The sequence below is a fragment of the Mercenaria mercenaria genome, chromosome 4 (genome assembly GCF_021730395.1).
Source record: "Mercenaria mercenaria strain notata chromosome 4, MADL_Memer_1, whole genome shotgun sequence".
Classification (NCBI taxonomy): domain Eukaryota; kingdom Metazoa; phylum Mollusca; class Bivalvia; order Venerida; family Veneridae; genus Mercenaria; species Mercenaria mercenaria.
The window spans coordinates 68,818,267-68,842,401 of record NC_069364.1 but is presented as its reverse complement, the minus strand read 5'-3'; the positions used below and the strand labels follow the sequence as shown (position 1 = coordinate 68,842,401).

The following is a 24,135-nucleotide window of genomic DNA, read 5'->3' as shown; positions in this document are numbered from 1 at the left end:
TTTTGATAAATAGAGTTTACTATAATATAAGATTATTTATATGTACAATTAATACTAAGAGACTAATCAAGCACATTTTTCATTAAAGCCCAAGTGTTTTGTTGAAATATTTCTGTTACAGCGATCACAGTAGTATCCATCAATGTCACCGTCAACATTTGATGGCTTTCCAATAATATCATGGAGTGAGGGAACATTTCCAAACTGTTTGTACACATACGTTTTCATCATAAGTTGTTCTACTTCACTGATATTATACATTTCACACGCAGGGTATGTTAAACTGTGCGGGTCATGATGGAAGATGTAAGACTCTGAAGGCGATAGATGATTTCGCCAATCCGCCGACATTTGTTTTCCGCAACACAGCCTTAGTATATCCCAGTAGCGCAAGTACTCAACTGCAAACTGCATTTGTTTGTCTGATACATTAAATATAGGCTGGTATTCATAAACAATGTAATGTCCGCGTTTTGAAACCATATTAATATCTGCAATATATGGAATTTTTATCCTTATATTTTTAATCTTACGTTTGACTTCTTCTAATTGTCGCTCCTTCTCTTCTGACAATGAATCACTCGATGTCATAAAAATCCAGGAATCTGACGGTAAAATTCGAAGCAAACTGTCTTTTAAAAAATGTGTTTTTATAACACTGTATTTATGAGATGGTTGTTTAGCGTAGTAACAACCGACAGAATTGATCTCGGCTTCATGAAGGATAGCCATTAAGACACACAAAATTTGAAATTGGAGTGTTGTTGCTGTACCTCCTAATCCATATTGTATGATTCTAGCCGGAACATGATTATGCGAACATGGACTGGTCTGAAACGGTCAAGTAGGCATTGATAGCGACAAAAATTACAATAAAAATTATTAAAGAATAGTATGTTAGATATTTTCTTTTCTTGGTTTTTTTCTTGAGGGTGGGGGCGGGTGGGTGTTCTGTTAGATCACCTATTTATGAAATATGTCAGTAAAACACAAATAGACAAGATAATGAATAACTGCACACCATCTATTTCTATACAAATTTAATGCCCAGTTTGGCCAATGAGGCCTTGACATTTCTGACGTTAAGATGAAACAGCGAGGCAACATGATGATATCTTAAGTATGGGTATTTTTCAGAAATGTTGAAACACATTTATTAAAAATAACTACAACTTAACAAAGCTAATGCCTCAGACTTAGCGTAATTTTCCGACTTGCATTTAACAATTGTGAAAAGTGTTAAATCACTCTTTTGCTATAAATTATTTCTTAAATCTACAGAGCTTGATTTCCTTCTGTGTTTAACTGAAAATCAAATCGAGTCATGTTAGAATTGTGTTTCCGCATATTTTTTCCGGTTTATTGTTTCATCAATGCCCTTTTAATGCTATCCATTTTATTTATAAAATGCTTTGACAATGAAAATATTAAAGTGAGAATATGCATTGTATTTATAAAACGATTTAACAATAGAAATACTAAAGTGAGAATATTATATCACCACTCAGAATATACAGCTTATTGATGAACATCAATATATTTTTTGTTATATTCAACTCATTTTACAAAATTTCAAATTCAATCGTTACTTACATATGCATTGCTTTTTCCGTAAATATATTTCAGTATTTGATCTGTCAAACATTTTTTCCGGTTGTTTACAAATATTCGTGCTAAATGTTAACATATGAAATAATTTAGATTTAAAGACTAGAAGTATGTTGTAAAATACAAATTATGTAACAGTCTGCCCTTTTGTGTTCGATTTATACTGTTAAGTATACAGGAAAACAAAGGCACTACATTCTACAAACCACAGAAAAAAGTAACATCGTTGGAATACTGCAGCTAAAGCACTGTCAATTTCAGGGTAACATTCGTCCATGAAATTCCTGTTTGTTAGTTTGGTCTCTCAAAAGTAAATCCTGTTGAGAACATTTGAGAGGTTTTCATGGAATGTCTATGAAGTTCCGTGGAAGTCCAGACTCCGAAATATCCTGACAAACTGTCCGGAGTTGAATGTGGAATACTCTGGAAACTATGGAAAAATGTCCAGGGATTTCCAGAGTACTTTCAGTGGACGTCCGTAAAGCATCGAAACTAATCTTTTTGGGTAAGTGGACTTTCTGTGGCATGTGTGCGCTTGTTTTTACTGCTAGGTGATTTGCCGTAATTGGTCTTGTATATTGTAATTGTGATTTAGTTCGTATAACATCTCTCCCAGTGTGGCCATACAACGTGATCAAATGGACACGGAACACGCAAAAATAGGCCTCGATTCAGATATGTTTTTTTTTTTCTTGATTTCTGAGACAAACGACTCTAACGAAATAAAACGCAAAGTACCCGGCATTGTAGTAGTTATAAAACATCTCTGTGGTTTTTGAGATTATTTGTGAAGATAACGATCGGGGACACACACATTTAGAAAAAAATCAGTGGTTATTTTCCTAACCGAAAGTTGTATTTTTCATCATGATAGTAAAGTTGGTAGGCAGTTGGTAGATGGTAGTTGAACATTCGAATAACCAACTACATACTAGTTGCCAGTTGGTTTTTCAAAATTTATTGGAAACTTCTACTACATTTTAAACTCAAAATGAAACACAGTCTAGCAAACCTTATCAGTTTGGAGGTGTATGGTTTTCAGTTTTCAATTTCGCATGAATATGCAATTTCTTACTGGAATGTAGTTAGTTATACAAATTTTGGAAAGATCCGAACCTTTTATGATTAGACAAAATCAATTTAAAACTTAATTTGCTGCAAGATATCAGTATCAAACACGTATTATATATAAATGTGTCAAAAACGGTCAAGAGAGACAGTTGCCAATTCGCATGCCAATTAGCATGTGAATAACCAACCGCCTACTGGTATGCAGTCTGTTATTCAACATTTTTCAGGGAATCATGTCAAAAATGATAAAATCATTCAACCTAACATTTCGTTTGCTCTAAAATTTTAATATTCAGCACTTTCAATGTATTTAGCAGTCTTCATGAACATCAATAGAGCCAGTTGCCAATTCGTGTGCGAATAACCAACTGCTTTCAGGAAGGTAGTTGGTTATTGAACCTTCTTTTTGAAATTTTTTCTTTCAGTTTCTTTCAATTCAACCACTATTTTGTCTACAAAATTATACTTAATCATTGAAATGCATTCAACATTTGTTGTAAGGACCAAGAGAACCAGTTGCCAATTCACAACATGTTGATGAAAATCTTTTGTTTTAGACGTAAAAGAATAAAATCATTCAATTTAACATTTACGTTTTCTAACTCTTCATTATCTAACAATTCAAATGTTTAGATGAGTCTTCGAAACATTCTACAGAGCCAGTTGCTAATTCGCTTGCGAATAACAAACTGCCTACTGATAGGCAGTTGGTTATTCAAAATCTTTCAGGAAATCAATTTTTCCGTCAAAACGATAAAATCATTCAACTTAACATTTTATTTGCTCTTGGATATTCATCTTAAACACTTTCTAAATCAGTGTATTTAGCAGTCTTCATGAACATCAAGAGAGCCAGTTGCCAATTCGCGAGCCAGTTGTAAGTTCGTCTACGAATACACAACTGCCTTCTGTAAGGAAGTTGGTTATTCAACCTTTTTTTAAAAAAAAATCTGTTTTTCAGCTGAAAATAACAAATTCTTTCAATTTGACCATTGGTTTGTTCTTACAAATTATACTTAACCGTTGCAACGCATTCACATTCATCAGTTGTTGTAAGGACCAAGAGAACCAATCGCCAATTCACAATTTTTATGGGAGAACCTTTTGTTTTAGTCGTAACCAACAGTCTAGTTTCAGGAAAACTTTGTTTTTCGTCAAAAACGCTAACATCATTCAACTAAACATTTTACTTGCTCTTATATATTAATATTAATAGTCTTCTTGAACATCAAGAGAGCCAGTTCCTTATTAGCGAGCCAGGTGAAAATCTTATAGGCAGCTGGTTATTATGCTTATTTTCTGAAGTCTTTCAGTTCAAAATGATACAATCATTCAATTTAACTAATGCTATTGTTTTTTGTTTTTTTTAAATATTAATATCCAGCTGTTTAAATGCATTCAGCAGTTGTCGTAAGGACAAGGAGAGCCAGTTGCCAATTCGCGATATGTTTCAGAAAAGCCTTTTTACAGACACAAATGGATAAAATCATTACTATTGGTAGGCAGTTGGTTATTCGTTTCTTTTTAGATTTTCTGTTTTACATATCAATATCCAACACTTTCCACGTTCAGTAGTCTAAGAGCCAATTTTCAAATCGCGTGTGATTCATAAACTGCCTACTGGTCGTTTTTCAGAAAATCTGTCATCCGCTGATTTTCAAACAACACATGTCCCTTTTTGACTACATACTTTCATCTGTTTGTTTTAACAGACTGAAGACGTTTTATTCCTTTATTGTTTTGATATTAAAACTTCTTGTTCTCTGTTAAACCTGGTCACTTTATGTTTGTTTTTGTTTATTTTGTTTGCTTCTTTAGTTCTCTGTCTCTTGACTCTTAATGTTTTATTACTTTATTTTGAATGTATTACGGTCACATGGTTTTTTTTATTGAATAATAATTCCGCAGGGAAATAACCCGTTGTGCAATAATGTTTTGCACGGTGCGTGAGTAGAAAGTTCTTAAATTCTCTAAATCAGCAACTTTGTTTCCAACATCTTTTATTAATTTAAACGTTAATTTTAGAGATCCTGGAAAACCAGGGACGGATTCATGGGAGGACATGGGCTGAAACCATTTGCCCCCAAAATATTCTCAGATTCTTGAAGTTTTCTAAAGGTGAAACAGTTCTCTACAAAATAAATGATACTCCTGGGAATTCATGCCATAGTGCTGCCAATAATACCTTGTCAAAAGTAACAAAAGGGGTTAATGTCTTCTTCAATAGGCAAAAACAGTAATAACAATGAAAAATATATTATTTTATTATTGTTATCATCATTATTGTTAATTTACTTGATCCAGTCAGTTGTACACTTATTAAAACAGTAATAATTTTAAGGTAATGATTATAAATATATAAACATGTAGAACATAATTCTTGAATATGTGATAATAAGTGATACCTTTATGAATTAACAGTAGACTTATATAGTGAAAATATATATTTGAATATCAAACTAATTACCAGTTCGGTATAATGGAGAATATGAAGATATAAAAATTATGTCACAGGGAGAAAAATGACGAATTCAGCAGCCGACTTCTAACCAAAGTCAGAGAATGAACCTACACTGATTTTCCTTAATATTAATGTGTTAGGAAATAAAAAAATTAATATTGAGGGAAAATATGAAATGGAAATAATTCAATTATAAGAAAAAGTTACTGAAAATAAAAAGAAATATAAAAAGATTATAGAAATCAATTTAGAAACAATGTATATTAAACATATTTTAACATACAAAAAAGGGATTCTCAAACAAATGTAAATTTTCAATTTATTGAATTTAAATAGAATAATATATAAAATTTGTTGTTTACAGTAACACCAAACGGACAATAAATGATTAATATTTTTTTTCCAAATAATTGCTTTTTTTTGCTTTACTTATGATAAAAAAAAAAAAAACAGTCCATAACATTTTCATTACATATATTGAAACCGTAGAAGTAATTTTAATTGAAAATCTTTCAATTTTCCTATGCCCTTGAACCTGTCCTGAAATGAACTTAGGTAGTTTAACCACAGATGTTTGGCGCTGGTGAACTCAGCACATTGTTTAACATTCCGATGGATGCGATGGATGCGTAATATCCCAATAAGCACCACCGATTTATGACCTAAGATTCCTTGACCGGGTTAATTTATGACTTGAAACTCAATCGCTGAAATTTAAACTAATAACGCCTATTTCTGTACCATGGCATATTCAGTTGTGTTGTACATAATAATAATAATAATAATAATAATAATAATAATAATAATAATAATAACAATTACAATAATGATAATGAAAATAACTTTATTTAAACAAACAAAAATTGCCCGCTCGTGATGAAATAATGCACGAAGGGGCAGCTAGGGTGTTCCTCCACCATTAAAGCTGGAAAGTCGCCATATGACCTATCATGTGTCGGTGCGACTTTAAATCCAACATATTGAAAATACCGTAATTACAATGCAACAAAACACAGTGAAATACATATTTATTGTGTAAATATGACAATAACTGCATTCCTAGCTAATATTCTGCAGAAAGTTTTGAGTAGAACAATTAAAACTGTTTGAACATTAGTGCAAAAGTCATCTATTTTTGTAAATTGAGTAGATATTTTTGTCTTCGCCATTGTCCGTAAACATCGTATATAACAACTTCGGGGTAGATCGCTAGTTTGTCTGGTCGCGCTAATTACAAGCTAGTGTCACCATAACATTTTACTGCTTTGAAAACCACATGTGATTTTGAAAAAAACCAAAAACAATTATTTCCAAAGATCGCGTCAAATAAAGTGTACAGAAAATAAAATGGAGGTAATAACGTTTATTTAACACGAGCTTTTTCCACAGTAAGAGAAGAAAGAAAAAGAAAACAGATCAGCATGCATAACATATATATTGTGTTTTATTAAATAAAAAAAGACTTAATACATATGAAAACTTTACTAAGTAATATTTTTTAAAGAAAAAGAAAACGTGTATCTATATAGTCCCGGGCAGAACTGTTTGATACAGCGGTCACGTTCCGGCCATTCCGTATTTCATTGAAAATTGGTGTTTCGGATACCGCCAATAATTGGCTATTTCAGCGCTGTTGATACTGCGCTAATACAAGTACGCGCTAATAAGTAAAAACTACTCAATTTAAGGCGTTTGCGCCAAAATTTAGCTGCGCTAATATAAGTACACTTACAGAAACTGCCTACCGGTAGGCAGTTGTTTATTCGCACGTGAATTGGCAATTGGCTCTGCTGAGTGTTCCCAAGACTAATTTATACATTGAAAGTGTCGGGTATTAATATGAAAGTACACAATAAATGTATGATTGAATGATGTTATCCATTTGTATCTGAATAAACGGCTTTTCTGAAACATAGCGCGATTTGGCAACTGGCTCTCCTGGTACTTTTTGAGACTGCTGAATGAATTTAAAGGAATAAATATTTATATTTAAGAATAAAACAAGAGTATAATGAATGCTTTTATCATTTTCGACAAAATAAAAAATGACTCTCTGGAAAATGTCAAATAACCAACTGCCTACCAGTAGAAGGCAGTTGGTTATTCGCATGCGAATTGGCAACTGGCAAATCCTGAGTGTTCCTAAGACTGATCTATATATTGGAAGTGTTGGATGATGATATATAAAAACAAATTAAAACATATAAATTGAATGCTTCTGTTGTTTTATGTCTGAAAGAAAAAGATTTTCTGAAACATGTCGCGAATTGATAACTGTCTCCCTTGCTACTTGCGAAGACTACTGAATACATTTTAAGGTATAAATATTAATATTTAAGAACAAAACGAGGGTTTCAGGGAATGCTTTTATCTTTTTTGACCAAAAAGATATGACTTTCTGGAAAATGTCAAATAACTAACTGCATACCGGTAGGTAGTTGTTTATTCGCACGCGAATTGGCAAATGGCTGTGCTGAGTGTTCCTAAGACTAATTTATACATTGAAAGTGTCGGATATTAATATGAAAGAACAAAATAAATGTATGACTGAATGATGTTATCCAGTTGTATTTGAATAAACGGCTTTTTTTAAACATAGCGCGATTTGGCAACTGGCTCACCTGGTACTTTTGGAGACTGCTGAATGCATTTAAAGGAATACATATTTATATCTAAGAATAAAACCAGGGTTAAAATGGATGCTTTTATCATTTTCGACAAAAAAAAAAATACTGTCTGGAAAATGTCAAATAACCAACTGCCTCCAAGTAGGCAGTTGGTTATTCGCACGAGAACTGGCAACTGGCTCTCCTGAGTGTTCCCCACACTGATCTATATATTGAAAGTGTTTGATGTTGATATATAAAAACAAATTAAAAAGTAAATTGAATGCTTATGTCGTACATGTATACGTAAGTCGCGAATTGGCAACTGGCTCACTTGGTACTTTAGAAGACTACTGAATGCATCATAAAGGATAAATATTAATATTTAAGAAAAAACAAGGATTCAATGAAGGCTTTTATCATTTTCGACAAAAGAATTGACAGTCTGGAACATGTCGAATAACCAACTGCCTACCAGTAGGCAGTTGGTTATTCGCCCGCGAATTGGCAACTGGCTCTACTGAGTGTCCCCAAGACTGATTTATATATTGAAAGGGTCGGATATTGTTATATATAAAAACAAATCCAAAAGTAAATTGAATGCTTCTGTTGTTTATGGTTAAAAAAGATTTTCGGAAACATTTCGCGAATGGCAATTGACTCCCTTGGTATTTGCGAAGACTACTGAATGCACCTCAAGGAACAAATATTAATATTTAAGAACAAAACGAGGGTTAAAATGAATGTTTTTATCATATTGGCTTTCTGGAAATTGAATTACCAACTGCCTACCAGTATGATTTGATTCCTTTAAAAGAGTTTTTTGTTTTCAAAATTTGAATAACTATCTTCTTTCCAGTATGCATTTTGAATAACCTACTGGCAACTAGTATGTAGTTGGTTATTCGAATGTTCAGCTACTAACTACCAACTGCCTACCAATTTTACTGTCATTTTTCTCATCTTGCTACTGAAGCATAAGCGATGAGCTGGTATTTTATTGATTAGATTCGCTTTTGAAAATTATTCGAAAATGATACGGAACACGTGAATTTTAAGAAAGATACGAAACATATGTTTCTTTTCCAAACAAGCTCGAATCAATATCTTAATATATATTTTTAAAATAGCAAAAATAAATGTAGTCTATAAGATTCTTTCACTGGTTATAGGTGCAGATGGGAATTTCCGGCCTCGAGGGTAACTGTTTAGGCGGTAACGAGGTTCCTACTCAGTTACCGCCTAAACAGTTACCCGAGAGCCGGATATTCCCATCTTCCCCTATAACCAGTGACAGAATCTTTTTCTTGCATACCGATATCAAGATATAATAATAAAGATAAAATCAGTCGAACGGCTTTCTTTTTAGAACTATTTCTTATAGCAGCGTATTTAAACAAAGCGCGGGAAATCAACTTCCGTAAACAGGAAAGACGTCATGACGTTTAAAAGACAAATAACAATGTTTAGTTCAGGTTTTGTTTTATCAGTTCCAGCGTAACGTTATGAATTTTTGATAAAATAACGTGTTTTGAATCAAGAAATACACTATCAAGAACAAAGAGGAACTGTCAAGGTATTGGAGTTTTATTCCGTTTTTCGAAATAAAATATAAATAACTACATAAATCTTCTACATAGATGTAGTTCGTAATACGGCATTTAAAGCACGAGAGTCATCTTACACCCCGGCTTCCAGCACCGGTAAAAATACCGGAAATCCCCGTCTGGTATGCAAGAAACTAACTTCTTTCTTATACTGTATTATACACTTTTGAAACAACAGTTAGCTCCCTTAGTTCATTGAAATTTTCTTTGGAAAGATCCTTTGTAAAAACATCTGGTTATATGACTCAAATGTGAATATTTAATGGTAACATATCTTATTTTGTGTTACTTAATTATTATATCAAACTAACAGTTTAATCAACGTGTTAATTATTTTTGAAAAAAAAATGAATACAGACAATGAAGTCAGAGAAACGACTTTTATCTAGTGTATCTAAACAATCAAAATTATTTATGTTTTATGATTTGGTACTTCGTCAAAACAGAAAACGTAATAAATACATAATTGAAGCTAAGTTATTCCATGCCCACAGTCACTTCTGAATATTATGTTGGCACATTGCAAATCCTCTTTCGTAAATCAGAGTGTCCTAACGTAAAATTTTTTTATAGACACTTAGATACTTATTTTGATTTGCAGAAAACTTGAGTATCACACAAACATGATATTACACATGTATCTTTTGTTCAGAAGTAATGACTGATGAAATAGTTATAACGTCTAATTGAAATGAATTTGGTAAAACATTTATCCGTAAGGAAATAATACGTCAGCATGAAAACAGACACAGTATGTGTGTTGGGAAAAGCCATTCTATTCAAGAGCTAATATCACACGTCACAGATGTCGTGTTCATGGTGAAACAAAAATATGGTAATACAAACAAATCGACATATGTAGCCGAAACATGCTGACCAAACTGACCTTGTACGACATGAGAGAAATGAAAACAGGGACAATTTCGTCACAAGTGACAAATGAGGCTATAAAGCATCTTCAAAAGTTTATCTAGAGGATCACACAGATAAACATCAGCGTCAGAAAAGGTACCAATGCCACCAGTGTTTAAAGGTGTACAACTTCTTTGGTTTAGAAACTGTAAGCTGTAAGTTTCTTTTTCAATGATTCAGACTATTTCACTGCACAGAAACATGCAAAATTCCTTTCAGTAACATTTTATGTATTGCTAAAAAAAGATAGTACAACATTCAGGAAAAAATAAAGTAAGTAACAATATAACATATATGTGCTTGATATGCTTATGATTCCGATATGTGGAAGATGCAAAATATTGATTTTGTGTTGTCTGTTAGATTGTCCGTCTTTCTGTCTGTCAAAGAGTTTGTCCAAACCAACGGACGGCTTTACAACAACATTTTCAAGAGTATTCATTGCCAAGCCTACTTATGCATACTAATTACAAACACACTGATTTGATTTGTCCATAAAATTATCAGACGAGGGGTACTGCTCTTAGAATTTTAAGCTTTAGAATTGATCTAAATTAATGCAAATGACACGATCATACTTTAGAAATAAAAAAAATAGAAGCTACATTAAACGAGAATGATAATTTTTAAGAAATTACGATAAAATGCAAGATACAAAATATTTTAAATATCTCTGTTGCCATGGTTAATTTAAATGTTCAGATAAATAGGGTACCATTAAAGTGTTTGATATTCTGCTAATGATATTACCCTAAAATTCCATGTTGGTTATTATTCGAATTAAACTGAAGCCGTCTAAAAATCAACTACGAAAACGTTTTCGGGGAAACAGTTAAACTGAATACTAGAACACTGAAAAGTGTTAAATATCCTAATTTTCCTTCGTTTTACTTTTGGATGTTCATGTACTTCAAATCTAGATAAAAATTATACTTGAAGAGACAGAGGAAAACAAACTTGACATTGTGGCAGCTAAACCACTAATTAAATTACACGAAATACAATAGATTGCTATGATTAAACAGATTTGAATTTACCGTATTAACATGGTATACTACCTTCTCCATATTGTTAAATATTATCCATTTTTCAATACTTGTTTTGTTTAAATAACATGAAATCATTTCCTGTAAGCACGACGTCAAACGACGTAACGTCATTTCCCGTTATACTTCACATGTTTCTGCCAGTCAATTTACTTGTTATATTTAACATTGCGTTCGTGTGTAATTTTTTGCATGTTTCTTGTCCCAATTTTCCTCCACTATTTATCTGTTAATATGGTCTTAATGATAGAACTATGTTCTTTTATTCTTTCTTCCATGTTCCTCTCGGTTTCCCCGTCATATACTACTTTGTTGCATGGCTTATATAGTAATCCATGCACTAGATTTGTACCCGTACAACTGAGATGTCTTACTGTATGAAATGTGTGTCCAGTTGTTATGTTTACTACCTCCCCTTTAAATATCACTAGGTAATATGACAAGAATATTGATCAGGAGAAGATCTAAAACCTCTGTTGGTTTTGCTATGTACCGAATTATTTTACATCGACAAATAGATCTAAACCAACAATTACAACTGGATATGCCTTAGGAATGACATAAACTGTATTGGGCAATAACACAATGTACAGACTTATGAAGTGGCAATAGGGTCGCGATTAGGAGAAAGTATGTGATGAACAATTGATGAATACCGATGTACAGACATGGTTATACAAAAGATTATGATATTCTGGATTTGGGCTATGGACAGGTGGTACCTATTGAAACGCTAAAGCAATCTAGTGAATTTGCAAAAAATATTTACCAAAACATAAAGGTTTTACATTTGACGTCGTGTTTACAGGAAATGACGTAACATCATTAAGGATACACAAGTATTGTAAAATGGATATTACATGTTATATTTCAAGTAAGGCCAGGTAGCCGAAAATTTGAAAATACCAATAAGAAGTTGACGTATGATAATTACACGTCACTTAGAAGAAAGTCTCAAGTAACAGGAACAGCATCTGTTACAGACGGCGTAAGCTTATTTTGTTCATTTCACAGCATCTGATACAATTAACCTGGTAAATGTAGTAATCAACCATTTTTTCTTATTCTTAATGTTACGAACAAAAATATAATGCCTCTGGTAATGTCTTCTTGTTAAAGCATATTATCTGTTTACTCAGATTTCGGGTATGCCACATGCAATTATCACCTCTTTTTCAAAAAGGAGTATTGAAACTTTTAGGCAAACAGAAATAACATTAGCATGAATATGTCTATTACTTCTAACTTTGAACTTGGACAGTTCAATTTTAATTCCAATTTATTTCTACAAGTAACAGTTGTTTAAACAAATTGCACGTAAAAAATGTTAATATAAAGAAACTGTTTACCGTATGCCGCTTCAAACCAATAAAAACAAATGACATTACTAAACAGGACACAAGTAGAAATACATTCAAAACCCTTGTATGCAAGGACATCTGAGTGTTTATTTGCAGCACACAGAAGTTGTCTTCTGAAATGAAAAAAAAGGAACAAAGACACATAACGTAATCCTTCACAGACAGAACAGGCGTAGTGACCCATAATCAAACTAATTCAATGATTCTTTAACCTGCATTAGCAGTCACATGTAAACAGTGCTAAGTACGGCCACTATCTTATCCGACCGTTGAAAACATCTCTATATAATGACTCTTTATATAGCGTGATCCTATCTAAAGCGGTAAGCGGCCAGTAGAAAAATCAGCAAAGTGCACTACAACGGTCACTAAATTTCTTATGTGGTCAAACAATAAGGTGCTACTTATCTTACTAAACTACTGCTAACAGAGTTCCATCGTAAGAAATGTGATATACCACTTGGTTTGCTTGTTGGTTAAATCATTTCGTTAACGATTTTCTTTATTTGCACAGAACAGTCACACATTGAAATAGTTGGTGCATGGATAACGGTAGATTAAAAACCATTGTTAAAACATTTCAAAAGCAGATGTATCTATATAATATTAAAATTGTTATATAATGATGTCAAAATTAACACTGAAAGTTATTATCATAATTTTCGAGACAGCAAAAGAGGAAGTAATCATATAATTTGAAAGAAAAATTACCCACTGTAGTGTTTTGTGGATCTAGATAAATATGGTTCAGTTTTTATCAAAGCTTTTATGCTTAATACAGTACAAAAATATTATCATAAGCAATACACCTTATTTACATAATAAGTTTAATTCAGTTTAAAACAATGTTGATACCCTACATAGAAAAACTATAACGTTTATTGGATAAAACTGGACAACGACCCAATGCACGCTATCATGTTGCTTATTACAGCACTTTGTGTGTGACGTCAATTAAACGTTACCCCTCTTTTTCTATAATTGTTAATCTTATTATTTAATATTTGAATAAAACCTGGTTGAAAACAATAATAAACGATTTCATACGATGGAAACATCAGAATTAAAGTTGGTTTACCGGCTCCTTTTTTTACAGCCCAACATTCAATTTATACTGCGTGGTCAAAATATCATTTCCATATATGTTCACATCACAAAGTAACAATGTCGCACCTTCATTTTTATTAGATATGCAGTAATTTCTTGAATAATCTTTTTAGTATGTTTATGCTTGTAACTGTCAGGGTACGAGATATTTGCCTACGATTTAAGTATCGTGCACAATAAAACTGGTCCAATCGCTAAGGTGACTATGTGTTATACTAGCTGACAAACAATGTGAAAGGGTGTTGGCCATAGGGAGAGTGAGGAGAAAGAGGAAAGAAACGCTAACAACATTCAACACAACATACGCAAAATACAAGACAGACAGAAATCAAGCTGAAAATAGGGGCACCGTCTTAGAACGGTCAGTAACCTATATAAGGGAAACAAGCGGTATAAACGCGTTCAGGGCATGCCAACCTCGCACTTATTCTATTTTCGACAAGTTAGACAACACACTGTCAATAAAATTATTTTCCCGGTAAAAAAGGCTCTAACATTAGTGAAAAATATACCAAATCATATTGAAAATAAGTAAAACATAAAATTCTGGTAAATCTCAATGTACTCAACAACTTGTCTGAAGTCTGAGGATCAAAGCCTTACTTTTAAGGGCACGGCTAAGAAACCTGCAAGACAAAATTCCATTCCCTACGTCCGTTTCATGTAGGGTTTAGAGAAAAGCATCATGGAGTTTTACAACTTCTTAGTCATCGCACCATCAAAAAAGAAAGCGTAGCGATTAACTGTAGAGGGGTGAATCACCAAACATGCACTGTGCTTCACAATTTTCGCATAGTATCCTCTTTTGATAAACTTTTTATCATATTTTACAAAATTCTGATTAAAATAAGGACTATGTCTAACTTTCCGAATTTTATAAGCTACAGTATACCGGGTGTGTAAGTCCAAGTTTTAAAGGTATTATGTTTCTTTAACATTTCGGACGATCTGTAGTAAAATTGACTATGATTTCTATAGCTTATGATAACGGTAACCCTGTTGTACTAATTGTTTGGTGATATGAAGCGGATTTCTCTATATTGCTTTTTGTACTTTTAGCATGTGTAAATGTTAAAATCTGCTCAACCCGGGATAGAGGGACGGCAGCGTGCATTTCCACTACCGTCCATGAACAGGCTCAATCAAACCGAGGCAGCAACATTTAAGTTTTTGTTGTGTTGAGCGACCTGTGAAATTTCCACTTTTTCCATTTTCTATCATTAAAATCCTCTTTCTTTGAGCAAGTTGTGAAAGCGAAATAAAAAAAAATATGATGTTGCTAGAGGGACATCTCAATCAAGGTTTTGGAATGTTGACAATTTAAAAATTATAATCTTCTCTTTTATCATACATTTCGGTTAATCAGGCGCGTAGCTACCTATACGCCAGTACGCCCTTGAATCCACAAAATTTTGCCATTTTTTATACATGTTTATCCTAGATCTAGAGTGGATGTGTTCAAAATCGTAATTAGTGTACAATATATGATGAAATTGCCTTGATTCAAAGCCCGGGTGTTAGTTTTAAAACATGTCTGGGTATGGGTTGTGGTATGATTATTTTGTTTTTGTTAGCTTTAGGTCAAATGTCAAAAGTTCTAATTACAAAAATGTTTTAATACTGTTTATTGCAAGTTACTAGTTTACGAATTCATCCACAAGGATATAGTTATTACGCGGTTTCCCATAAAACATCCAAGGGAACAACTGCCACGGCCATTGACTGTCTATAGAAAACTACTCTTCTTTTTATTACAGTAACTAAAAGCAACATAATAAAATTAAGAACAAAGTTTTATTTAAAATTTATAACTTGTTTTGTTTGACAACATTGACAACACGTTTTTAGAATGCTGTCGTTGTTTAGTTATTAAAGATTTTTGCATTCTATTTTTTATATCTTCTGGCCAAAAGTCTGTATTTTATGCACGTAGTATTTTGCATTTTTTTACGATAAAAACGGAATATAAAGGACAAGAAAGTAGAAGCGATCACGCTGTATGAAATATTACAGGTAAGCCTATATTTTATAAAACTCGGTTGTTTCTATATATTTTTGCTTAATATTTTGCCATTATCTTATCAAAATTGCTATCGAGCTATGTTTATTTTCTATCGGTGCTGAAAGTGTTAGGTGATTATATCAAATAATGAATTCACTACGCGCGGTTTTTCTTTTTTTTTTTTCTTTTTTTTTTTTTTTGTACGTAACACCTAAATTTCGCGGTGTTTTGTTGAACTTAAAAAAATATCTATTTCCATATACTTTATTTATATTCTTCCTGACGTCGTCTGGTTTTGTACTGGACTTTCCTATAGTGGTCTCTTTCATAAACCTGATGTCCCGGACCGTGGGCTGTATTCCACCATAGGTACCTTACAATTACATAAAAAAATGCTGGCCTAACTTTTAATGTTTATTTTGTAATGTCCTTAATTGTGTCTTTTATGAAGTTATTTTTGAGGTCATTTCTATTAGTTTTATTTAGATTAAAGTTTAAACTGTCTAAAAAAATTAAAACTGAATAAAATTTGACAAATTGGTTAAAACCAATTTAGTAAACAAGAGGACCGTGATGGTCCTGAATCGCTCACCTGTTTCAACATGACCCAGTTTTGAGTATGACGTCGTATTTTCTATTATTTGACATAGTGACCTAGTTTTTGAGCTCATGTGACCCAGTTTTGAACCTGACCTAGATATCATCAATATAAAAATTCTGACCAATTTTCATGAAGATCCATTGAAAAATATAGCCTCTAGAGAGGTCAAAATATTTTTCTAATTTTACACCTACTGACCTAGTTTTTGACCACAGTTGACCAAGTTTCAAAACTGACCTAGATATCATCAAGATGAACATTCAGACCAATTTCCATGAAGATCCATTCAAGGGTATGGCCTCTAGAGAGGTCACAAGGTTTTTCTATTTTTAGACCTACTGACCTAGTTTTTGATCGCAGTTGACCCAGTTTCAAATATGACCTATATATCATCAAGATAAACATTCAGACTAAAATTAATACAGGTCCCGTGAAAAATATGACCTCTAGAGAGGTTACAAGGTTTTTTTCATTATTTGACCTACTGACCTACTTTTTGAAGACACCTGACCAACTTTCAAACTTGACCTAGATATCATCAAGATGAACATTCTGACCAATTTTTGTGAAGATCCATTCACAAGTATGGCCTCTAGAGAGGTCACAAGGTTTTTCTATTTTTAGACCTACTGACCTAGTTTTTAACCACACGTGACCCAGTTTCGAACTTGACCTAGATATCATCAAGATGAACATTCAGACCAACTTTCATACAGATCCATGAAAAATATGGCCTTTAGCGAGGTCACAAGTTTTTTTATATTATTTTACCTACTGACCTAATTTTTGAAGGCACGTGACCCAGTTTCGAACTTTACCTAGATATCATCAAGGTGAACATTCAGACCAATTTTCATACAGATCCCATGAAAAATTTGGCCTTTAGAGAGGTCACAAGGTTTTTCTATTATTTGATCTACTGACCTAGTTTTTGATGGCACATGAGCCACTTTCGAACCTCACCTAGATTTCATCAAGATAAACATTCTGACAAATTTTCATGAAGATCTCATGAAATATATGGCCTCTATAGAGGTCACAAGGTTTTTCTATTTTTAGACCTACTGACCTAGTTTTTGATTGCATGTGACCCACTTTCGAATTTTACCTAGATATCATTAAGATGAACATTCTGACCAAATTTCATACAGATCTCATGAAAAATATGGCCTTTAGAGAGGTCACAAGGTTTTTTCTATTATTTGACCGACTGACCTAGTTTTTGAAGGCACGTGACCAAGTTTCGAATTTGATCTAGATATCATCAAGGTGAACGTTCTGACCAATTTTCATGAAGATCTTTTGAAATATATGGCCTCTAGAGAGGTCACAAGATTTTTCTATGTTAAGACCTACCGACCTAGTTTTTGATGAAACGTGACCCAGTTTCGAAATTGACATAGATATCATCAAGGAAAACATTCTGACCAATTTTCATGAAGATCTTTTGAAATATATGGCCTCCAGAGAGGTCACAAAGTTTTTCTATTTTCAGACCTACTGACCTAGTTTTTGATGGCACATGAACCAGTTTCGAACTTGACCTAGATATCATCAAGATGAACATTGTTACCAACTTTCATAAAGATTCCACGAAAAATGTGACCTCTAGAGTGGTCACAAGCAAAAGTTTACGGCCGCACGGACGGACGGACGCACGGACGACGGACGACGGAGGCTGCGTGATCACAAAAGCTCACCTTGTCACTATGTGACAGGTGAGCTAAAAACGGTGACCATCTTTACCGTAATGTTAACTGGGTGCAAGGATTTGTCTCCAAATGTTTAACACTATGCTCTATAAATGGCCTATATATGACCTGACATTTGTATATGTTTATAAGGTGTTTTCAAATACCATAAATTATAAATGTCAATCAGTAATATCAACAATATGAGCTTAAAATATTATATAATTTTCTGCATACACAAGACTTTGGAAGTACCTATTTTTACCCTTTGAGTTCAATAAATCCGGTGGAACATTTGGATCTACATATTCCGGCGATCTATTGTGCAATCCTTCTACCTTTATGCGAACAAATCCAAATAGCTCTGCTTTCAAACTATTCGAAACAGTTCTACGAAACCGACACTACCTGGAGCAAAAATTGAAACTTGGCTGTCCGCATTTGACAATAAAGTACCAATTAGTTCCTCGATAGCCTTTTTATAGTGTTTTGACTTTTTGTTTCAACTACTATTATGCATGGACAGTGATTCCAGTTATTCATCATAGTGCACTGTTTACTTTGTTGTTTATTTTTCTTTGTTCATTGTAATTCTTTGTTTGTAAATGAATATGTAGTTATTGTACAGAGTTGACTGATGTTCTAATTTGTTATATTTGTGTACCTTCGATCACTCGGTCGTCCTTTGACAGCACCCTATCAGGCAAGTATTAATTTTCAATGATGTATAGTTGTTGATATTAATTGATATTGTATTTTATACTACCCTCTTAGAGATTTTTTTCTTACAGTCATCAATGAAGGGCATACATATTAAATGTGTGGAAATTATAGTAAAACTCTTCGTTTAGAGATAACTTTGTATCATCGGAAACGACTCGGAGGAATAAAAAATGTTTTATTTTGTAACTAATCGCTATGCGGTGTGACCAATTTATATTACACATATTTAAAAATGACTCCATTACATGGATTAAAACATTATATATTAATTATCAAGCGTATAATGTAAAAACTGAGTGGATGTCAATATTCTGTAAGCCAGAACGAGGCTTTAGAAAGGTTTTCCCATTTCCGCTTTACTTTTTTATAGTGACTCGCAGAAATAATGGCACTTAACAGGAACTCGACGGAATGTCTTCAAACAAAAATGTCATAATTAATGCATAAAATGTAATCTATTAGCTTTTTTCAAGTCTTTGATTAAATAAAAACAAAACGGAAGCTATATGAATTGGTCATATTAAATTTCATTCTGAAATAATTGAAAAATGGTCATTAAAACCAAAAAGGCTCTTGGAGTATAAATTGGACATAATAAAATTGAACGCGAGCGTTTGATTGGCAAACAAAATTTAAAAAATATGTAAATCTGTCATTGATTTTTGTTAGGAAGAAATATTACGATCTATGAAAAAGTTCAAATAGTTAAAACACTACTAATACATTAAGGATGTACGAGCGTTTCTTTTCTGGGTATCCGCCATTTTGAAAAATGCTTTTTCAAATATTGCTTTCTAACAGAAGTTTTGCCAAACAATAATGCTAAATAATTAAGATATGGCTAATAATTGACCATTTAACCAAATAGAATCTACTTTTTGCGAAAAAAAAATTATTTCACGCTTATTTTTGGCTGTCATTTGCCTAAAATTGACGTAAGATTTACAATGGGGTAGGGGTAGGTAATATCAAATATCTATTAAAGTAGATCAGGTTGGTTTTCATATTTTCCTGACTGATACATATAATGATAAGCTATAATTGTAATAAAAATTTTCAAGATAGCACTTTATATTTTCTAGAAAATATAAATTAAATCAAAAAGAAAAATTTCAAAATTCACCAGTTTTTAACAGTTTTTCCTTAATAAATCTCTTAGATGCAGAGTGACCCCATCTCTTTTTCTTTCCATTTTGTAGCACGTTTGTGTGTCATTACAGCTGCAAAATATTTTGAAAATCTTAACGTCATAGTATTTTTTGTACATCTAAATACATTTTTTTCCATTGAAAATAAAGTGCGTGGGGTAATTATGTCAACATGTAAAAATGAAAGAAATTTGTTAGTGACATTTATGCTTATATAAAACTGGCATCACCTGGTATTCATATTAACATGTAAGACTTTAAATGTGTATAAAATTAAGTTGGACATTATATGTTTTGTAAAGTACCACCATTTTTTCAATTTTACAATATTTCAGAAATGCTTAAACAGTGGGTGAAGAAAATGCCCTATAAATTTAAAACGAGTTCGGTGACCTGTGTTTCTTTTTTTTTTTTTTTCTCTCTCTCTTTCTTGTTTGCTTTGGAATCTAATGTTCTTCAAGCTCACAGAGTATTAAAACATTCTTAACTTTAGAAAAAATTCACTCCTACATCCTTAATGTACTACGCCATACATTCTTTGTTAGTACTGATACATGCTGTACATGAAATGAATACAGTGATATAAAGGTTTTTATGGAATAATCAAATCGAAGAAAAAAGCCGTAAGTAGAATTGACATGGTAGATCTAAAAAGATAAAAAAATAAAGGGTAGATTTCCCGGAAGCACAAAGCACCCCAAACGGCCCTAAATCACATATAATATATATGATAAAATTAATCAGTGTATTAACAAACAGTAATGCCTAATCAAATAAACAAAATTTATAACTAAGTATGTCTTTGATATAAAAATTACGACATCGTGCATCCGTAGGTACTGGAACGCCTATTTTGGAGAAGACATGAAATGGTTTCCTTTTTATATGCATTTGAATAGTTTACATGACGGTACAATTAACCAATTTAAATTTGAACTTTTCAATAGATTACTCTTTGTAAACAAATACGTTTTAGATGAGAAATGGTTTAATCACCACATTGAAATATGTACGATACAGCTGAAAATTACGTACATAATATCACCACAATTGGAAAAAAATTCAGTTTTTCTAGCAGAGAAACCGTTTTATCAGACGAATGTTTTTCAATGTCTTAGATTTCCAGTTGAACTTTTTGCAAATTACTAATTTTCTTCTGTTTAACGTATGCTATTCGTTAATATTATTCAAAGTTAATGGACAGAAATCCCAGTACGAGAAACATGTCTCAAAACATGTGCTGATGCTATTTGAGCTACTATCATCTCTGTAATACGAATTTGGATGAGAAAAAAAACGGCAAACATTTCAAGTAACATCTTTCAATGAGTAATCAGAAAAGAGAGCATCATAGGTACTGTCACCTAACCTTAGACACGACTACATAATTAAAAGGAAATGAACCTCAGATTTTGGCTAAAAAGATATTTCTTAAAAATTTAAGTTTGTATATAAATATACATCAAAACATGATATTTTAAGCTATTTAAAATGCTTAATAAACAAGAGCTGTCCGTAAGACAACGCGCTTGACTTTTCCCAGTGCCTGACTCTGAATAAGAGCTTTGCCAGTAAAAACTTTATAAAACTTTAACCCAAAAATCTAAATTAAACAGGGACTTAACACTGTTAAAGTTCAAATCAGAGTTATGGGGTTTATTTCTCCTGGCGTAGACTTTGATAGTAAATAACTGGAACTACACTATTTTGAAGAGCATTTAATAACTTGATAACTAAATATTCCTTTACTATTTTCTGAGAAAATAATTATACAATAAAACAAGATTACTGTGATGGTAACGTAACATGCGTAAAGTATGTTTCAAACAGATACTTCCTTCAAATAAGTATTTACACTACATTTTCATATGACGCAGCTCAAATAATCATCATTCAGTTTTATTTATATCTTGCTGCAGAGATGTTTGTTTTAGCATAGATTCATTTTATGCAAATTAGCTAAAATACCTACTGTGGAAAATATATTTACTTTCAGAGTAACAAATACTATTCTTAAAAAAAAAATACTAAGAGACATTAAGACCAGATCAAAACTGTCCGATCAATATTTTCTAAATAATTGATGTAATAAAGAAAGGTTATTGAAATGGTAACGTAACATATGTAAAGTATGTTACATACTGATTCCTCCTTCAAAGAGGTGTTTAAACTATATTTCAAAACAAAATAGCTGACATAATTGTTATTTTATTGATGACATTAATTTTATCATTTTATTCAATTTTAGTGGTATCTTGTTTCCTGAGACGTTGGTTGTGGCACTGGTTATTTTTATGCAAATTAGCTAAACATACATATTTTGGAGTAAACATAATACTATCAGAGTTACAAAATACTATGTAAGAAAACACTGAGAGACTTTCAAAAGAGATCAAAACTTTTTTAAATTTAAATTTAAATTGAAAATATTTTAAAAATGTTGTCAATTGATTCTCATTAAAAAAGTAGTTTAAACAAATTATTTCAAAAAAAATAGCTGTACTAAATGTCATGTTTAGTATTGATGAACATTAATTGTTTATCATTAATGCCAATATGATGATGTCATCTATAGTTGTTTCCATGAACGATGTTTGGCATTTTGTGTTATTTTTTGCATTCTAAACATACATATTTTGGAGTAAACATAATACTATCAGAGTTACAAAATACTATGTAAGAAAACACTGAGAGACTTTCAAAAGAGATCAAAACTGTTTGGTACATTTAAATTTATTTAAAATTTGAAAATATCATTTTCTAATAAAATGTTGTCAATTTGTAACATTCTCATTAAATAAAATATTCATGAGTATGCAAATTAGTTAAATGATATAAAAATGCTGCTATCTAAAGGTCAATGTCTTAGCTCAATTATGATACCATTTTTATTGTTTTATCAGTAAAACTGACCAAGATATGACTGATTGTCATCTATATGGTTGTCCTTTCCAAAAATGAACGATTAATTGTCATTTTTGATGTATTTTGTCACATCTTTTTCCAGTGAGGCATAGTATTTACACCACAGTTTTGATTAAATTATTTTCGAGTTTATTTCATGTGAAATAATTTTCTTTGATGAGACGCTATCTTACTTTCATAATAGGTAAATCTGAGGTAATACCACAAACAAAACAAAAAGAAAACAAAATTAGATATTTCTCGACAAAGAAATCATGTTCCACTTAGCTAATATGATATATTTCTCAGTTGTATATGCTTGAACGGCTATTTTATACTTTATGCTATTTGTGATTTATGTTTCTGATACAGGAATTAAGCTTCGATCAATGATGTAAAATGTTCGCCATTTAAATATGATGCAACACTTTTACTCATCATATACAGTGGCTAAATTTATTTGCTAGAAAAATACATGTTTTGTGCGTGCTCTTGATTCAGCCCGACATAGGTGTACGTATAACCAATATTCATGTTCCGACTTTAATGTTAACCTCTATTCTTATGCATTCGTCATCTCTCACAGTGACCTAGCATATGTTTATATCAAGACTATCAACTGGAATCTGGCAAAGAAGACGACCCGAACAAAAGAAGTATAAGTATACAAATAAGGACAAAATAGTAGCTTTGCGAAGGTATGAAAGTTTATCAAATAGTTTAAGGATAAATCCTTACCTCTCGGTTACACAATCAATCCGAGTCTTGTATTATTTGCTTAACTGCCTTCTACGCTTCCAACGGATATAATAAGATTTTATAATTCATTCAAAAGGTTACAAATCCTTAAAACAAGATTAAAGCTCTTTCAGAATAACATAACTTTACGTCTAATATCGAATGGATGTCTATTATCTACATTTTGACTTTTCAACTGTTACTTCTCTTAACAGTAAATATCTATTTTTATTCCTTTCTACTGAAAAAAAATCAATACTCGTAACTCATGAATTTTACTACATTGAACATGTTGAAGAGAGATTTCAATTGCTGCTTCTCGTCATGTTTTGGTAATCTTTGAACAAAATCGAGTAAATGATTTCAGACAATTTAGACATGACAATAAATTTTACGAATGATTGGTGAAATAGCACGATTAACAACATGAAGATAGTGGAAAAGCACACCAAATCCAGCGCCGTAGCCACACTGAGGCAAACCGAGGCAGTTGCCTCTGTTAAATTTTTAGGAACCCAAAAAAAGAAAAAAAAGTAAGTCTATCACACT

At 32.1% G+C, this 24,135-nt stretch overlaps 1 protein-coding gene across 3 annotated transcripts; it reads right to left on the bottom strand.

Annotated features, from left to right (window-relative positions):
- On the bottom strand, positions 1 to 23,894 carry LOC123551986 (uncharacterized). Of its 3 annotated transcripts, XM_045341323.2 has the most exons (3): positions 23,587 to 23,894; positions 12,661 to 12,785; positions 1 to 831 (listed from the first exon to the last, which is right to left on the bottom strand). In XM_045341323.2, the coding sequence occupies exons 2-3, from the start codon at positions 12,748 to 12,750 to the stop codon at positions 67 to 69; spliced, it is 855 nt and encodes a 284-aa protein (XP_045197258.2). In that variant the 5' UTR covers positions 12,751 to 12,785; positions 23,587 to 23,894; the 3' UTR covers positions 1 to 66. The 3 variants fall into 3 exon arrangements, with proteins under 3 accessions (XP_045197258.2, XP_053397593.1, XP_045197257.2); XM_053541618.1 differs by lacking the exon at positions 23,587 to 23,894 and having other exon boundaries at positions 12,661 to 12,990; XM_045341322.2 differs by lacking the exons at positions 12,661 to 12,785; positions 23,587 to 23,894 and adding an exon at positions 11,324 to 11,725.
- Between the last annotated feature and the right edge of the window lie 241 nt (positions 23,895 to 24,135).